At 38.1% G+C, this 20,038-nt stretch overlaps 1 protein-coding gene across 2 annotated transcripts in view; it reads left to right on the top strand.

Annotated features, from left to right (window-relative positions):
- The window catches only part of LRRC49 (leucine rich repeat containing 49), a 186,106-nt gene that overhangs the window by 149,953 nt on the left and 16,115 nt on the right, over positions 1 to 20,038 (top strand). For both annotated transcript variants that reach the window (XM_077472670.1, XM_077472671.1), the window contains 3 exons: positions 14,793 to 15,030; positions 16,349 to 16,534; positions 19,256 to 19,365. In XM_077472670.1, coding sequence (XP_077328796.1) covers positions 14,793 to 15,030; positions 16,349 to 16,534; positions 19,256 to 19,365 — 534 coding nt within the window. The remainder of the gene's footprint in view (positions 1 to 14,792; positions 15,031 to 16,348; positions 16,535 to 19,255; positions 19,366 to 20,038) is intronic.

The raw sequence follows: 20,038 nt of genomic DNA, 5'->3' as shown, positions 1-20,038 counted from the left end.
GCCACAGATATCCTAACCATATAGGAAGCATGTGGGCCTTAAGGACTTTGAATTTTCCAGAAACTCAACAAGGCACTTGATATATGTACACCTGAGAACTGAATGTCTTTTTACTGGTATTCATTAAGAGCCCCTGGGCAACCGCCATGACTGGAACATGCACTGACATTTTATAAGTGAGCTTAATGGGTGTTATTCATCACTTGTATGTACACGGCCATGCAAAACCATTTAGCACAATGTGCTACTGCTGTAGCATATCATGGCGATTTTCTGCAACCCTTCAGTATCAAGAGCCTGGTACAGCCTTTTACACACTCTAATTTTAGGTACAAGTAACAGACTATTTAAGCATTTAATTTACGTCAGTGTAATAGACCTAACATTTCACTAGTTTTGTTGGAGAAACCATAATTTTCTCTTAGGTTTATTTAGACCCCAGTAGAAGATCATTACATTTTGGAATCTTCTGGTGCTGGAGTAATGGTTGAAGGGTCACAGAAATCAATGATGTGGACACCCGGTATTTGTGTTGAATAGATGCATCAGTCCATTTACCATTATGACTCTTTTACCCTTTACAGGGATGTATTATGTATGGGGTAATATAAGACAGTTTAATACAAATGACATCTGTGTTATAATATCTTGATCAGTTTTGTCATTAGAGGCTGAATTATTGAGTTCTAAAACTTTTGATTTTAGAGGCAAACATACTTTGTCCTTCTGGCTAGTCAAGGTATTTACATGGCCTTTTAGAGCCATGCATCATAAATTATTAACACTGAAACACATGCAATAAAATGCTTTTATTTCTTGCCTTAAAGCACATTTGAAATTGTTGTTAGAACTTAGTAAATCACACCGATATCTTGAACATTTTAATCAATACCTGACAAAGTGGTTGCTTTGCGTGGTAAGATAAGCAGGTGTGCCTGTTCTCAGTAAAGCAGTTTCAGAATTCTTGAAATAGAATCTGGGGTTAGATTAGAATTTATACTAGATCAGAATGCGCTTAAAAGGCCTGGATCACTTAACATGTTTTAATACTTGATACTAACCTCTTTTTCAATAGTAATATAACATTAAATTTGACAATAAAACATACAGTATGTATTACATTTTGCAATCATTTGTGTTTCTAGATCTACTTTTTGTGTTTGCATTAGAAATAATAAAAAAAAAAAAGATATAGTGGTGGAAAAAAAGAGCAAGCACGTGTAAGGCGCAGTGGTAAAGTGCAGAATACAGAAAATATTACTGTAGAAAACAGAAAATTATTTATTCAATTTTCCACTTTAATCCAAATAAGAAACTCTAGTTCAAGCCCTTGAAATACAAAGGTCCAATCTGAGCAGTTTTCTGCAGTATGTTACTGTTTTTTATGTTTGCCATGAGCATGGTTCTTTCCAAATGTGCTAAGCAGCCGCTCGATCACTTCTGAGGGTGGGCGGAATGTCAGTGGCCAGGAAAGCAGCCGATCAGACAGATCTGTGTTTGATCGGCTGCATTGGAGGCCAGAGGAGGGATTTGGGGTCTAATAGACCCCAGATCTCTCCCTATAAAGGACCTGTCACGGCCCATGCTGTCACAAGGGATGCTGTTCATCCTTTGTGATAGCAATAAAGTTAGTACAAAAAAAAAATGAAGTAACTGTAAAAAAAAATAGTTTAGGATAAAATAAATAATACAAATTAACCCCCCCCCCCCACGCCTATGTAATCAGTGATTGCACCACACATTTGAAGTATGATCACGAACATCAGAGTGAGAGCAATAATTCTAGCAGCAGATCTCCTCTGAGACTCTAAACTGGTAACCTGCAAACATTTTTAAAGCGTCCCCTATTGAGATTTTTAAGTACCATAGTTTGGCACTATTCCACAGCCATATGCAATTTTAAAACAGGACAAATCTGGTTTCTATGTACTTGGTGTAATATCATCTTTTACATTTTACCCAAAAAATTAGGTAAATTGTGTTCGTGTGCAATAAGATACAGTTTTAGTTGCTGTGTATTCTTCCCCCCCAAAAAACACTGCCAAATAATATGTATGTGTGTGTATATATATATATGTGTGTGTGTATGTGTATATATATATATATATATATATATATATATATATATCATTTAAGTGTGAGAAATATGAAAAAAAATCAAAAATCAGGAACGGGCAAATATACTTTTTCACACAACTGTACATATGCATTATATTTGTAAACTCCATGTAGATATTTGTGGAAGTTATTTGTGTATCTGAAATTCAGGCCATGTATTTTTGTTGGTACTGCATATAAGCTATTCCAAATTATATAAACATTGAAAAACAGAAACCTGAGTATTGAAGAGAAAATCTATCCAGCCCCTTCTATAGCATTACAGCATAAAATACTTTACTGGAAAATTTGTCATGTTAAATTTATGGTCAGTTACAGCCAGACCACATTTTACTAATCTTCTAAACCACAAGTTGCCACATCATTTGGAAAACACCCTTTTCTTTGAGAAAAACTAGTGACTATGGTTTGTCATTTTGAAAAATTAATATTGAAACATTATTTTAACTCCTCATTAGAACAGTGACAATCTGATGAATTCTCAGGATGAACATGTCACAGGTGAAGAATATCTTTCCATTATCGAGGATGTGTATATCATAGATGGCGTAGTATAGCCGAAGCCTGCAATTATATTACACTGTGTAATAAATTTTTCTGAATCATCAACTACCTGGGCGTGAACCTTCCTCGAGGCTTCCCATATATTTTTATAATGTATTGGAGGGAAAATATTTTTCTGCAATATGTATAGTAAATATGTCTAGTTTTCCTGCACAATCATAGCTGTGGGTAATCATGCTGTACCCTAATCCGCTGATTTTTATCTTACTTCAGTTTCATTAGTAATGGGTTCATAAGAAAATGCCTTATGTTTTTGAAATGTTTTTTTCTGGTTCCGTTTAGCTTCTTGGCTGCTTAAATGTGACCTATTTTCAATGGTTTTAGCCCCTACAATTGTGGAACTCAGTCACAGCTTCTATGGCACACTTTTTTTAAATGGCAGTATATCTTTGTCTCAGACACAAACCTGTGGAATTTTTTTTTCCAATTTAGAGGGGTTTCTGACTACTCTTCATACATCTTGGCAAAACAAAAGAAAAAGCTCTACCTCCAAAAATACCAATGGCTTTCCTTATAGTGATTGTAAATAATTGCCTTGTAAACAACCTATTCAGTTTAAAATAGAAATGAAATGCAAAACATTTTTGTATAGATATAAAAAAAACATTATAAATACCTTTTTCCCTTTTTTATAAGTGATCCCTCTGTTCTCAGATGCATAGGAGCGGGGAGAGGAGAAGTAGCAGCACACTGAGCTCCCAGAGAATGGTTGTGCAGCAGGGGCGTGTCAGGACAAGTCTGATCATTGGAGGAGAGTACACCGAGATCCCAGCATAGCTAGAGATCTGAGCAGAATGTGCTCTCCTGCTTAGTGTGGTCAGTTTTTTATTAGGAAAGCAAGGGAACCTCATAGAAACACCAGGGATTTCACATCAAGGAAGCAATACAGAGAGGACAGGATACTTTCTCATACAAGTATATGGTGCAACAGGCACATATCAGGCATATGAAGTGTTGGGGTAACAAACGCTTTAAGAGAAGATCACAGGCACAGCTCTCATTGTCTCCTAGCATTCAATAGAAGCACAGCGGACAATGGTGGAGGGGGGGACCAGAGGTAGCCAGGCATCTGACACACCCATAAAGTGTCTTCAGTGCTGAAGATTCCTAAACGGAGCGACGTTAGAACCTGCCAGAGACGTATTAAGAGGGTAGATTTTGGGAAAACTTTTCAGAGAAGTGTCACTTTAACTGAGACAATTTCTGTTTATGTAAGTAGATCTAAACCGTTCTTCCGCTTCTCTGTTGTTTTATATGGGCCCTTCAGTACTCACGCCTACTCTTCTCTTTCTCGAGCTTTCTTTCTCTTGTTTCCTGCGCCCACATTGTGGTCTCTTTCTCTCGCTCTCTTTTTCTTGTCTTCCTTTCACATCATTCTCTAACATTTCATTGTGTCAAGTAGTGTCCTGGAATATTTTGTTGGGTAATCTAACAGAACATACGGTGGACCCCTATATCCCCACCTGACCCTTTATTTTTCCCACCAACCTCATTAGTGCTGTCTTATGGGTTCAGGCCCTTTATGCTGACAATCCTTGGTTGTGATATAGTCTGATGCTTCTACCTCCATTTTATTGCACCCTTTCTCTAGACACTGTTCTGTCCCAGTTTACTACTTGGTTGCTTGACTTGTTTACTTTGTTACAAACTTTTTCTTGTATACTTTCAATATGTAATAAGAAGACATTTTTGCCTCTAAACAGCTCTGCCATTAAAGACCTATAGAAAACTTTTTTTTTTTAGATTGATTGTTACAAACAAGAACATAATTTTCCCCCCAAATTGTGCGATTCCCAAACAGAAACCCTTTGTTTGTACCTTTTTCCTAATTGTTATTCCTGGTCATTCATTTGCATACACAAGGAAATTATGAGAGAAACCTGAGAGGTGTTTATATCCCACAGTAATACCTGCCTGGAGCCTTGGAGTCTGCCACGTATTTTGAGATTCGTTCATATACATTAAGTTTGCAGGATTACCTCATACGTCAGCTTTCCATGTGCACCTCTAAGGCTCAACGTCCAAATCCTGTTCTAAAATAGCACACATTCCTCCTGAACAAAGTGTGATTTATGCAATACATTACTACACTTAATTATACTGTCAGTGTGATTGCATGGCTCCCAAGAGCAAGATCTGTGTCACAAAAGAAACACTGTTCAAGGTGCTATAATCAGATAATGTAAGCCCCCAATATTTAATTATGGCAATTAAAGGAACACTGTCAGCCATCATGCCACTGTTTGATAGCTGTCATGTTATAAGTCTGTAAGGACTCTGATATACAGAACAGGATTAAAAAATATTTTACAAGCTTTATGTATTATCATAACACGCAAGTATTTTTTTTTTATAAGTTAGATTTTGTATTGCAGAGTTTGCTTTTGGCTGTGCAGCATATGCTGTAACATGTGTATCCTTTACACATTCCAAGTCAAGCTATATAATGTACTTGTCACACATAGAATAGTACTAACGTAGAGTCTATTTTTCAGTGTTTTCACACAGGATTCGCCTAACTTTTGCCATTATTTGTGCAAGATTTAGTTAGCAAAATTTGTGAAGTTGGGTGCATCTTGGGTCAAAACTTTGATAATTAGACCCCAACGTTTTTTTTTATTTACCACTTTGTATGAGTATTATTTAAAGCAGATTTTAAGGCCAGCAGTTTAATACACACTCAAATCACATGTCATCATATGTGAACTGTCTTACCTGCCAAAGCCTTTATAATCGATGTTTCAAATCTCTACATCAATTCACACCTTTCCCATTGAGTGAACAGAAAGAGCAAGGGGGCAACTCGGGAAACTGTAACATTGAACTAGAAAGTATGACAGTGATCTTCCTGGTAGTGCAGTGCTGAATCGATATGTAAATCACAAATATAGCTGAACACAATTGCAGATCTATTGGCAGGCAGAGCAGCAAACCTATTGGTAATTCAGCCGGGTATTTAGCAGCTTGCCTAGAGTTTATGTGAAAACAAAAAAGGTTTGAAGAATGTTCTCTTTAAAAAGACATGATCAAAAAAATAAGTTTGTGTGACAATAATTTCAACTGGATAGATTAAGTAAATTGTGGGGGAGCCTTAGCACACACTGGGAGTCATGAAGATAATATACCAGGAGGTCACCAACCCAAGTAAATGGCGAAAGTAATATGAAGAAAAACAAAGCTGGTGTTTTAAGGGTGGCCTGCTGGTATTTTTAATGCCCTGTACACACGACTGGACTTTCCGGCAGAAAAGGTCAGACAGAATAATTCTATCAGTCAAACATTCCGATCGTGTGTGGGCTTCATCTGACTTTTTCTTTCTAAAATTCTGACGGACCTAGAAATAGAACATGTTTCAAATCTTTCCGCCGGAACCAGTTCCTATGGAGAAAACCGCTTGTCTGTATTCTGTTCCAACGGACCAAAAACAACTCAAGGGCAGCTATTGGCTACTGGCTATTGAATTTATTTTTCTAGTCCCGTCGTACGTCATCGCGTTCTAAACGATCAGACTTTGGTGTGATCATGTATAGGCAAATCCGTTTCAGCGGAACTCCATCAAAAGTCCTTCGGAATTCAGTCCATCGAGAAGTCCGTGTGTATGCGGCATAAGTGATTGCCCAATTACACACACAAAAAAACCTTATATATAAAAACAGTAATAAGTAAATAAAAGTTATGTATTTTTGTATACAAGTTTTTTTGTGTGTGTAATTGGACAATCACTTAAAGTAAATACCAGCAGGCCACCCTTAGAACACCTGCTTTGTTTTTCTTCATATTATTTTTCAATAATTTCAATTGTTTGGTGTTAAACTGCCATTTTTGGATTTTATTTAAAGTGATTCTAAATGTAATAAAAAAAAACTAGTTATACTTACCTGCTCTGTGGAATGGCTTTGCATTCGAGCAGCAGGCTCAGCCCCACCCCCACTTTCTCCTAATTGGCTCAGTGAGCCAGTGAGCCAATGGCCAATGGCTCCCACTGCTGTGTAAGCCAATGAGGAGAGGGAGATCCAGGAGAGCTGCTTCTCTCATGCACATCTGTGATTCGATGTGGGGCTCGGGTAAGTATAAGCGGAGGCTTGGGGGGGACAGCACGCGGGTGTTTTTTTTTACCTTGCTGCATAGAATGCATTAAGGTAAAACACCTTCTGCCTTTAGAACTACTTTAATGTTTGTGAGTTCGGAATGCTGGCTCTGTTTATTCAGTCTTTTAAGTGGCTGCTATATCATAGTGCAGGATTGATTATCAGGATAACGGCTTAGCTTAGAGTTACTTGGTTAGATGTATTGTAAAATCATTTCTGACTTGCAAATATGTCAAAGGTTCACACATTTAAAGAAAAAAAAAAAAAAACAAGAACATAATTTGTTATCAGAATACTAGAACACCTTGTCTTTTAATATATTTGAACTAGATGCTAAGCATTGAATTAATTATAGAAGGTATATGTTTTCTAAAACATATCAGTCATTTTCACAGCGTATGTTTTGAGTTCTTATTTAATGAGCAACTTTATCAGCTCTGCGTATGAAAACACCGCCTTTAGAATTCCCATATGTATTAATGATGTCAGTATGCTGCATTGTTCTTCTTATCTGCCCTACGTGGGATATATGTTCATACGATTTATATAGATTTTTTAGAAATTTTAAAGTGGAACACCAGTCAAAATGTGTGTTTTATTTTTTTGGACAGTATGCAAAATTACATTTTTTTTTTTTATTTAAGATTTTTCTTTTATAAACAGTCTCAACAAGGGACATTTCTTTAACATAGAGACCACATATAAAACCTGAGAACCAATTTGACCTTACCCCATTTTATGAGGAGGCTCTAGTAAGAACAGTTTTAGCACACCAGCTATCATGGTATAATTCCAACCCTGCCATGACGAGACTCAATGGCAGATCACCACTTTTCTAACCAGGCAGAATCATTGTGGCCTGTGACAAAACCTATACAAGTTTAGTTGACATTGTAGCAGTTTGTGAAGACTAAATGCTTTGTGAAACAAATGTTATACTCTTCAGGTTGATTCACAATTCTCTTTGACATATTTATCAAACATCAACCAGTGAGATGTTTGCATTCATTTTTGAACTTGTAGTATGAAGATGACCATGATGATCTGACACTACATCAGGGCTCGACAAAACCCGGGCGCCAGGTCGCATTTGCGACTAGAATTAGCGACCTGGCGCCTGGGGCAGCACAGCTGGGGGTATCCTGTCTCCGTGGACCCCCCCGGGCGTAATCGCATCGGGCCGCGCCGCCGGTGGCCGGTAATTGAGCCCCCCGGCTTTGAGGCCTTCTGCGATCCTATGGTTCCTTCTGGAATCTGGCACCCTCTTGTGGTGGCCGTTGGAATGACAACCAGCAATGCTAATGGAGCTTCCCCTGCCTGCCAGCCTATCTCCTTCCCTTTACTTAGAACCCCTAAACATTATATATATATATATATATATATATATATATATATATATATATATATATATATATATATATATATTTTTTTTTATTATTCTAACACCCTAGAGAATAAAATGGGGGTCATTGCAATACTTTCTGTCACACCGTATTTGCACAGCGGACTTACAAGCGCACTTTTTTGGGGAAAAATAATTTATTTAATAAAAAAAAATAAGACAACAGTAAAGTTAGCCCAATTTTTTTTATATTGTGAATGATAATGTTACGCTGAGTAAATCGATACCCAACATGTCACGCTTCAAAATTGCGCCCGCTCATGGAATGGCGACAAACTTTTACCCTTTAAAATCTCCATAGGCGACGTTTACATTTTTTTACAGGTTGCACATTTTAAGTTACAGAGGTCTAGGGCTAGAATTATTGCTCTCACTCTACCGATTGCAGCGATACCTCACATGTGTAGTTTGAACACCACTTTCATATGCGTTCACTTCTGCACGCAAGCTTGGTGGGACAGGGCACGTTTAAAACATTTTTTTTTCTTTAACTTTTATTTTTATTTTTTTCACTGTTCTTTTAAAAAAAACGTGTGTCACTTTTATTCCTATTACAAGGAATGTAAAAATCCCTTATACTAGAAAAAAGCATGACAGGTCCTCTTCTATATGAGATCTGGGGGGTCAGAGAGACCTCAGATCTCATATTTACACTAAAATGCAATTTTAAAAAAATTTGTCATTTGAAAAAAATAAAATAAATAAAATGTCCCTCTAAGAGCTATGGGCAATGACTTGGAGACAGGTGGGGGGCTGGGGGCTAGCTTCCCCTCACTCGTCTCCATGTCAGGCCAGGGACAGGTCCAGATCGCCGTCACGGACCTGGCTCCTAACTTTTTTAGCTGGCTCCTAGATTCCAAGCAAATTTGTCAATCCCTGCACTACATATTATTACACACAGTAACATCTCAGCCTGTCATACAGAAAATAGGCAGTGCAGAGACAAATGACTGAATCACACCTATTACACAAACCCAACAAGTTGGAACTTTAGTCTTTGTAGTGGATAGCCTTTCCTGATACATATTTAGATTATGCTTCCTAGTTGTGCCTTTTATCTCCCTTTGAGTCAACTAGACAAGGTCTGTCTCTTTGGAAAGCACTGACTGCAGTTTTCATGACTTGAAAAATCTATGATGCTCTTGGTAGCCAGACGGAATATAATCTTTGCCAATCCTTCTGGTTGTACAAGGGTACTTTGAAGCAATGTTTTTTTTTATGGATAACGAGGCATTTTTCCCCTTACTATGGTGATTTGATTTAGTCATCCTAACACGTATCCTTCTCAGTTTATGTGTAATCTTTAATGATATGTCTACTTTATAATATACTTTAGATGCATCTCCACATTTTTGGCATCTCAATTTTAGAAGAAAAGCAAATGACTAGCCCACGATGGGGATTGGGAAAAAACTGAAATGTGTACTCTACTATATGCACCTCTTGTTAAATCTTACAGAGTAAGCCTGGTTTAGGAAACGTCTGTATGTTTTTGCCAAATAGTATTTTTTAAGTAGACTGTATGGGCCAACAGGAGGTAAATTAAGTCAATACGCATTTCACATTAGCTTAAAGGGCTACAAGTAAGCCCTGTACAACAAAATGACTTGAAAGCTGAAGATCTGGGGCAAAAAACTAAAGTGACATTGGTATAACCATATTTAAGTTCTTCTGAAGAATTTCAGTTTTATTTTAAATAGGCTTTTTTCTCTTTTTTTTTTTTTAAATGTGTTGCCAGTTTGTTCAGAGAATAACTGGCAAGTACGAGTTTCAGTTTTATTTTTCCATTGTTATTTTCTGCTTTACTATCACAGGAACATTTTTACCTGACATCATAATGTTTATTGTTACAACAGTTACACTCAAGGCTTGCAATACGTTTTCATTAACAGCTTTCCTGTCCAGTGGAGCTTAAAATACAAATAATCTTTTCCTGTCCATTGGAGCTTAAAATTCAAATACTGTGAGAACTGAAAAATTAATAATGGCTTTAATACAGCAAAATAATACTTTACAGTTTCATTGTTATAAGATAAGTGAAGTGGAAAAGATGTGTATTTTGAATAAAGCATTTAAAGGTATTGAGTTCTGAAAATTGGACAGTTGACCAAATGTGGACAAAGATGTATAAGTAGAGGAACCAGTATAAAGTATTTCAGGGAATTTACAGATATGTATTTATTATAGCTGAGTCTTTAATTAAAAGTCATAATTATTTTTTTGAGTATACTGTTTCAATTCTTTGGCATGTCCACACAAGGATGCCCCTCTTACCCATATATATCACTATCCCCAGGCATGTTAATTGCAGTGCACACTGAGTAATTCAGACCCACCTTACTACTTCCATGTCTCAGGCACTGTACTGTCACCTTGTCCTTTATTTACTTCTGAAAACACAGACAACCCTGCAGTTGCATAATGATCACCCAGTACAGGAGCGCAGTCAGTATTTTCCACCCTAGTTGCTCATATTTAAATAAATAGAGAACAAAAACTGGATTAGCCAAAAGCAACAGGGCCGACTCAAAATTAAGGCCCCTTTCACATGTGCAGACCGTTTAGATCCACCTGTCAGTTTTTTAGGCGGATCTGAACGATTGCTCCATACAGCTCCGCTGACATACGATCCCCCCTGATCTGATCCGCTCCTCAAAATCCAGACAGATGGAAACCCTATTTTCCATCTGTCTGGTGGATCAGATCGGAAGAAAATGGACAGTCAGTCCGTAATCAACCGATCCCCCTATAGGGGAGATCAGAATCTCTGACAGGTCCATCCCTACTTGTCACCTGCCGGCTCAGCGGGGATCAACGAAGCGATCCCCGCTGAGCAAGCGGATGCTAAATACAGACAGCCCAGTGTAAAAGGGGCCTAGTAAGACTTCCCATGGTGATCTTTGATGCCAGTTTACTGACGTCATCTGATCCTATCAAAATGCAGTTACCATAAAATGGATATGTAAGGCCTTTGGGTAACTGAGCTAAAGCCAATGCTAACTTCTAATTCTAAAAATGCTAGCTGCTTAACTGTCTTGTTAATACAGTGGCATTGGTACTTTATGTGTAACTGTCCCAGGACAAGTATAAAGATTAGGAACTTTGATTTTACTCTGCATACATGTTCTATGTCCATGTTAGAGAAAACATTGAAGCCAGAGACAGCAATCCAACTAGCATTTTAAGAAAAATGCCTATAGGGTTCTACACATTTAGAATGTGAATCCTATGCATTTCTGTCAGTACAGGCTTTGACTATAGACCCCTTACAGTTGCCAACCAAGATAGCAGAGGGCAGTAGAGCAGATTCTACAGATATCCCCTCTTGCTACTGTCCCGAGCATTGCTGCTATTGATGGCAAGGGCTTGTCTGCAGCAAAGCAGACAATTAACTGATCTTTAGTGTATATATATATATATATATATATATATATATATATATATATATATATATATATATATATATATATGCCCCCCACAAGCAGTCATGAATGGCTTGTATTCATGACAGATCGTGACAAATCGTGACAAAAAATTACAACTTCAGAAAACTCACCATGTCTCTTACTACTACCTCTGACTTTCTATTTTCCAAAAAGGGGTCATTTGGTGGGGGTATTTTTACTGTCCTTGCACTTTAGGACCCCAATAAATGATAGGCAGTCAGTACATCAGGATTGCTAAATCTTCAAATATACCGTATACACCATAATTTGTAGTCTCTAACTTTAACACAAACTAAATATCATACACTGATTTGGGTTATTTTTAACAAAGAAATGTACCAGAATACATTTTGGCCTACATTTATGAAGAAAGAGTATTTGTTTGAAAACCTGATAGTGTGTGCCAGGCTTAAAGCGGAGGTCCTCCCACCCCACTAAAAATTGAAAGTCAGCAGCTACAAATACTGCAGCTGCTGACTTATAATATATGGACATTTACCTGTTCAGGAAGTCCACAATATCGGCACTGCAGCTGATCTGCAAATCGGCTATCGGGGCAGCCACTGCCATTGCTGGTAAGGGACAGCTGGTCCCCTACTGTGCATGCGCGAAGCTTGCTGCGCTTTCTAATTGGCCCAGTGGCGCAAGAAGGAGGAGGGGTCCAAGCTTTGCGTGCCGCCGTCTCCAGAAGTGGGGAAGGGGACCTGTCAAAAACAGGTACCCCCCCCCCCCCCCGATAAGTGCCAATGTGGAGGTGGGATGAGATGAATTACCTCTAAAGGCATAAGCAGCTTAGTGCTACAGACCTGCAATTAGGTTACTACCCAATCTTTCAAATGCATATTTTAGGCAGTTGGAGCATTGTTGTAGTAAAATAGAGCCTTTGTTAGTAGTGTCTGGGAAAATGGAAATTTGCATCACTGTGTATACCATGAGTTTCTGATGGTAGCTTACGTTCCAGTGTGCCATCCTTTTAGGATCTTGGCTGCAATGTTTTGCACAATAAAGATATTTGACCTGCACATCACTATTCTGCTGCACAGCTTTTTCAACAACTTTAATCATCCCAATGCTATCCCATTCCAGAGCCCGGATTTTTTAGGTTCTGCTGTTGTATGGCCCTTTTGAACCTACCCAGGTGTAAGGTCTACATCTGTTTTCGTATTCTCCTACAAAAAAATGTTCAAGTGAATCCTACAGCATAATGGCCTATCCTATCTCTTTCCAATTTTGTTTCTGTTTTTACCTTTCCATTTCATATTGATTACACATGTTGGATTCTTATTATAACCCAAATTAAGACTAGATATATCTAGTAATACTAAAATCTCAGGTAGTGCTTGTGTTGTCTTGGCCATAACACAGACATCTGGTGTACAATCATCATGGAGTGTGGCAGTAAGGAATCCTGTTACAAGTGTCTGCTGTCTTATTTAGAATCGCACATAGTCTTTGCTGGGTTCTGCAAAACAGAAGGGGATCTATGACTTTAACATGTTAATGAATTGTACAGGTTGAAAGTGGAATTCCAATGAAGACTTTTTTCAGTATTGGATAAATTGGCGTTAGATTCTCTGTCAGGTTTTTATTGTTGCATATGGTTCTGATGGAAATATTCCTCTCACTTACTGGTGGCAATGTTGTCACCTTGACAGCAAGTGAGAGAAGATCTCCAATTGGGACACAGCAAAAATAAAAGAATGAAGGACTCCTTCCAGTGTAGTAAAAAAAAATGTTTATTGCTTTGTTTTCTGGTTGCAAAGATCTCTTTTCATTTAACGCACTACTGCCACCAGAAAAGATCTCACCAGCCTTTGACACAAAGCAAAAAACAGTTATGGGCTGCAACCTCTGCATAAATACATAGATAACAATATATAAATTAAAATAAATTGGAAGGTAAATAGGGATTTTAACGGTGCTGACTATCAAGAAAATTGGACAATATACAGTTTAAAATTATCCAAATTTTTATTCAAAACATAATATTAGAGAAATGGTTGGTATGGGAGTGCTGGGATAGCCGCTAATGCGAGCCCTTTAAGCAGTCTCAAACCAAAATGGTGAAAATTGGACTATATGTTTATTCAAAACATGATTAAAATAAATTATACAGTTGTTGTTTGACTGATCAAAATAATTGATTGAATGAAGATGGATTATTGCACATTATCCCAACATGTTTCGCAGATATGCTTCCTTAGGGGATGTGCGTATTAGTTAATCGATAAAAACTCAAAGTTTTAAAAATACACAAAATTAGTTGACAGCCAAGTATAATATATAAAAAGACACGTTGGAAGAAAAGTACCACTTAGAAGGTGAACACTGCTTACCCAGGCCAGGTAAACCACTCCAAGCCACTGCCAGATAGTAAACAACCACTGGTAACCCCACAGATCTATAAACACCAAAGACCGTAGAGGGCAAAAGATCCAACTAAAAAATTAAGTAAATATTGTTTACCAATAAAATAAAAATTAATGGTAATATTGTTGCAAATATTTGCAACAATAGGGATAAACATCCTCTAATATTAAGGTATTAATAATTTACTCACTTAAAATCATATAATTTGGGGATGTGGTGCCTACCTATAAGCCCCTGTACACACGGTCGGAGATTTCCACAACCAAATCCGTCGGATTTTGTCCGTCGGATCTTGTCCGAAACTGTTGCATACACACGGTCGGACAAAGTTGGCAAAAAATCCGATCTTTCAGAACGTGATGACGTAATTTCGTTACGATGGGACTACATTCAGGCTAGTAGCCAATAGCTTTGATGTAGGAATTTGATCTGAGCATGCGTGGCACTTGGTCCGATCAAAATTCTCTACACATGATCGGAGTATGTCCGTTCGGCCCAGTTGGTCAGGAAATATTTCCAACATGTTGGAAAATTGGGTCCGACGGAATCAGTCCGATGCATACCACACACAGTCGGATTATCCGACGACACGGTCCGATAGGACACATTTCGACTGATTCTCCGACCGTGTGTACAAGGGCTAAGGGTGCTTGTATTTTTATGATTGAGCCAATTGTACATTTTGTTAATGAATAAATTATAATTTCTTCAAGATTCCCCAAAATACAGTTCATGTTTGTAAGATCATGATCAGAGACCTATCACCTGTTGCTTAAAATGTTTGGTTGTAATCTTTTACTCCAGATCACTTGACACTGTGCTGAGCAGTGCTGTGCAAGCCCTTTCTGTGGTGGATTCCCATCTTGTGGAATTGGAAGGAGATACCTTATGTCTGTATGGATTGGGAGCTCTTGAATCTTTGGACAGGACATGGAGTGTTCAAACGTCAGGCTCTCTCAACACAATCTCCTTCACTTTCATAGATTTTGAGGATATAGTACAAGTTCTACCAAAAATAAGACTCAAACTTCCAAATATTATGGTAAGAGCAAACCTAACAGAAATCTGACAGTTGTGTCCGGATTGTTTACTTTTTTCTTTAGAGGAAGTTATTACCATTTATAATAAAAGGGCTGTACCAAAAGCAATGCAACAGTGGGCATAACCTTTCTATTAACTTACACAAGTCATTCAAATTTCACATGTTGGTAGAGTAAATTTCTCTTTATAGTAAAACCTCTTTTTTTTCAATGCAGGTAAAGGATTCCAAGCAGAAGCAATGTGATCTCAATGAATTCCTGATGAAGGAGGGTGCAGGCTGTCCTAACATCCACAGAAGGCTACAGAATGTTTACAGAGATGACACTTTTAACAAGAGTCACCAAACAAGACAAGATGGCACATTGCTTCTGTTTGCAATCTATTTCCCTGCGGGATGGGGTGAGGGGGTCCCAGTGTAAGGTCACCCTACAGATTTGCTGTAAAGGTGAATTTACACTTTAAATATAAGATTTTTCTGAACACCGTATTGTATTTTTAGCTACTGTATGTTGGGACTGTGCATGGTTTCTTTTAGATGTGATATTTGCTTAATGCACTCTATTGTGTATACCGGTAGTATATTGAATATTACCAGCCCATCTTTTGCTTAATCTGGTTCTATTGTAAACCAAGTAATGTTTACATTTTGGACAAGTCATTTTCAACATTCAACATTAGAGCCATGCAGGGGTCCCTTTGTTAGGCAATGTCACTGTTTGACGGGGACCCTGCTTGGCCTCAAAGTGTCAAATGGTGCTTTCACTGGTGACTTTATTATAAAGTCAGAGTAAAGCTGAACTCTGGGGAAAAATGAAAAACAAATCTTGCAAAGGGCCACAGTGCAAGGGTTAAATGCTTGTTTTTGTATAGGGTACCTTTTTTAAATGCAGTTTTACATAGCATATTCCTCACTCTCATAGGCTTTCACCTCTCCGGCTCCCTGAAGTCTCTTCCCTTTCGTCTTCTGTCCATCGGTCACGCTGAGGTCTTAACATACAATGCAGGACCAGTAATTCTGCATTGTATGTTAGGATGTAAAGGAGAAGGGTGCTGGCTGATGATATACATTCTGCAGTTTAAAAACTGATGGAGCCATCTTCCTGATCCCTAAAGAACCCTTGTTGGTAAACATAGGACATTTTGTGTTTTTTAATGTGCAGGTGGATCTTCTATTTCCCTTTATTGTATTTTTTCTATATTAAAGTGGGCTAAAATCATTTATAGTATGATCATACCAGATTAGAAGTAATGTCTTTGTTTATTATTGAATAACTGTAGCTATGGTTGTATTAATTAGTAATTTGAATCTTCATTTTCAGCACCTTAAATTTAAAGAAACAAATCTAACCACCTTGAATCAATTCAATGCATTAGCTCAGCTGCGTCGACTTGATCAGTTGACTGTGGATCCTCAGGGAAACCCTGTAGTTAACTTTACTCTGTGGAAGTATTATGCCCTTTTTAGACTGAACCACTTCAACATCCAGAAAATCAATGATAATGAGGTAAGGAGGCTCATACAATTGGATTTATGATTGAAAAAAAGTGTATAAAGTATTACATTTTAAATACAAATAAAGTGCTACTTATTCACTAGAACTGACGTTTTTAGAACAGGAGGTAAAGGGGAATCTCACAGAGGGAAAACACAGAGGGAAAACTTTTGACAACTGTCAAAAGTGGGCTTCAGACTTACTGTGGACATTTTTACACACTGAGACTGGTGTCTCGTTAAATAGAACCTGTCATTGTATTTTTGTCCCCTATGCGATGAGAAAAAAAAAAGTTAAGTAAAACAATTGTAAAAAGTTAAAGTTACATCCAAGCACATAATATCCCCCAGCTCCCAAATATTTGAGACCCACCAATTATACACATACGTACAAGCATAAATGCACATGCCGGGGGCGCCTACACACAAAAATGTTGATTGCGCTATACGTGTTACATGTCGAGGTGCATGCTACAGCGAGAGAAACATTTTTATCACCAGATCTCCTAGGTAACTCTAAACTGATGACCTGTAGGGGCTTTTAAAGTGTTGACTGTAAAACATATATTGTTATATTGTTCTGAAGTTTGTCGCCATTTCACGGCCACACACAATTTTAAGGTTTGACATATTGGGTATCTATTTGGTGCAACCTTATATTTTACCAAAAAATTGGGTAATATATTGCATTTGTGTGCCCTAAAATGAACTTTAGTGTATTTCTTACAGAAATGTTGTGTTTTCTAGACCTTTGCGCTAATATCATGTAACTTTAACCACTTCCTACTCTGCCCATAGTCCAATGACATTCGCAGGAGGGATCTCACATCCTGGGCTGGCGTCCTATGACGTCCTGGGCTTCCCGGCCATCTAGGGTGCATGCATGCGTGAGTGGTGCATCACTTAGGAGCCGGTGTGCGCGCCCAGTGGCCAAGATGTCCACCGGGCACCTGCGATTGCCGGTAACAGAGCTGGGACATGAATCTGTGGGTGTCACGTCCTATCAGGGGAGAGGAGACCGATCGTGTGTTCCCAGTACAGAGGAACACTGATTGGTCTCCTTCCCTTGTAAGTCCCCTCCTGCTACAGTTAGAATCACTCCCTAGGTAACACAATTAACCCCTTGATCGCCCCTTAGTGTTAACCCCTTCCATGCCAGTGACATTTATACAGTAATCATTGCATTTTTATAGCAATGATCGCTGTATAAATGAGAATGGTATAAAAATAGTGTCAAAAGTGTCTGATGTGTCCACCGCAATGTCACAGTCATAATAAAAATAGCAGATCGCCGCCATTGCTAGTAAAAAAAGAAAAAGACATAAATCTATCCCCTATTTGTAGACGCTATAACTTTTGTGGAAACCAATAATATTGCGTTTTTTTTTTTTAACACAAATATGTAGGAGAATACATATCGGCCTAAACTGAGGAAATTTTTTTTTTTTAATTGGGATATTTATTATAGTAAAAAGTATAAAATATTGTGTTTTTTTTCAAACATGTCACTCTTATTTTGTTTATAGTGCAAGAAATAAAAACCGAAAACTGAGATGATCAAATACCATCAAAAGAAAGCTCTATTTGTGGGGAAAAAACATAATAAAAATTTAATTTGGGTACAGTGTTGCATGACCGCGCAATTGTCATTCAAAATGTGACAGCGTTGAAAACTGAAAATTGGCCTGGGCAGGAAGGCGGGGAAAATGTCCTGTATTGAAGTGGTTAACTAAATTATTTTTATCTAATTATCTAATTATTTTATTTAACTATTTTATTCTCTAGGGTGTCTGCTTTCAGAAAATATATAATATTTTGGGGGCTTTATGCAGTCCTCAGGGCTAAAATTACTTTTTAAATGTGTGCAAAAAGAAACACAAAAACTGCTCTGGGTAAGTTCACCTTTTCACAAAAAATGAAAAAGTGAACTAACCCCAATTATCCTTGCCATCCTTCCAGACCCCATTCCACATGCTGGCCATGATGTCACGTGCTTCTGATGTAGCATCTGTACACCACAATACCTAGCTCTGGAGTGAGTATCCATCATTATGCAACGGCAAGTGCTCATTGGTCAGCACAGCCACATATCTGAGCTGACCAATGAGAAGCACATCTGTGGCTTCTTCTTCCAGCAAGGTCTTCCAGAAGAAAAAAGTGCTTCTTGTTGGTCAGCACAGCCATGTGACCATGCTAACCAATGAGAATCACATCTGAGGCTTCTTCCTCCGCTATGGTGTGCTAGAAAAAAGAAGCACTTCTCGTTGGTCAGTGTGGTCACATGGTCCCACTAGCCAATGAGCGATTGCTATTGTGAGCATTACGATTGATACTCACTCTGTGTATTGTGGCGTACAGACTGATACATTGGCAGTATGGGGCTCTATGTGAAGCAGCGTCTGGAGGGATGGCCAAGATGTTTGGAGTTAGTTCACATTTTAATTTATGGCAAAAAGGTGAACTTCAACTTTAAGCCTAATTTTTTTTTTTTGTTAAACCTACTTGAAATTGCAAAGCTAAAACGTGACTTTAATTTATCTCATTCCTAATAATTTATTTATACATTGGTGAAAAAAAAAAAATCTATCATCTTCATGAAATGTCACTTTTCCACTGTTCAAACTTTGTTGTGTTGATGAGATGGTTATCGCTTATTTTTCAAAAGGTAGTAATGATTTACTTTTAATTATTACTCTGTTTTCAACTGCAAAGTGTTTATTGTGTTCTTTAACAGGTCACTCAGAATGATGTCATTATGTCTGAAAGGCTCTTTGGAATTCTTGCCTGCATTGCATCATCAGAGCTACCGCAGTATAGGCTCACTGCACTGCTTGGAGATACCAGGTATATGCTGTATTAATTAACCATGCATATTGGAAGCATTTGCAAAGATTTCAGTAAGTTTAAACTTTCTTGATTTAAGAAGTTACCAATCAAGTACCACATCTGTAACGTTAAAGGTTCCATAAGGGGACATAAATCAAATGTTAACATAGATACATAGCTACTCGTCAAACTGTTATAGCATAGATACATAGCTACTTATCAAACTGTCCGTTCCAATGGCGGCTGGTGCGGACAGGGGTTTGCTGCCCCCAACTTTTTTTGGGGCGGCAAACCCCCCAATTCCCGCACTCACCCCATCCATGGCATGGTCCCCCTGCACTCACCCCTCCACGGCATGGTCCCCCCGTACTCAGGCTCTAATCATGTGGCCTGAAAAAGAAAAACTCATACAAACGTATGAGTCTGGCGCCCTGCATGCATCCCTGCATGCAAATTAGGGGGGAGGTTCCCCTGCGCCCCTGATAGACTGGCCGCCTCTGGTTTGTTCCCAAAGGGAGGAATGCTTAGCCTCAACAACACTCTAATGCAGTTTCACAATTTTTATTTCCAGTATATGTTTGAGGTATAAGTAATGGAGTCATAGCCTATGGTGGAGCTGCATCAATGGATCAAGTCCGCTTCTTCAAGATGGAACAGCAACAAACTAAATATAGTAAAATATCCTCCAGTA

The sequence above is a fragment of the Lithobates pipiens genome, unplaced genomic scaffold, assembly GCF_037356315.1.
Source record: "Lithobates pipiens isolate NorthernLeopardFrog02 unplaced genomic scaffold, aLitPip1_a1.2 Scaffold_8, whole genome shotgun sequence".
Taxonomy (NCBI): domain Eukaryota; kingdom Metazoa; phylum Chordata; class Amphibia; order Anura; family Ranidae; genus Lithobates; species Lithobates pipiens.
The sequence above is the reverse complement of the archived record's forward strand: the minus strand, read 5'-3'. Positions and strand labels throughout refer to the sequence as shown.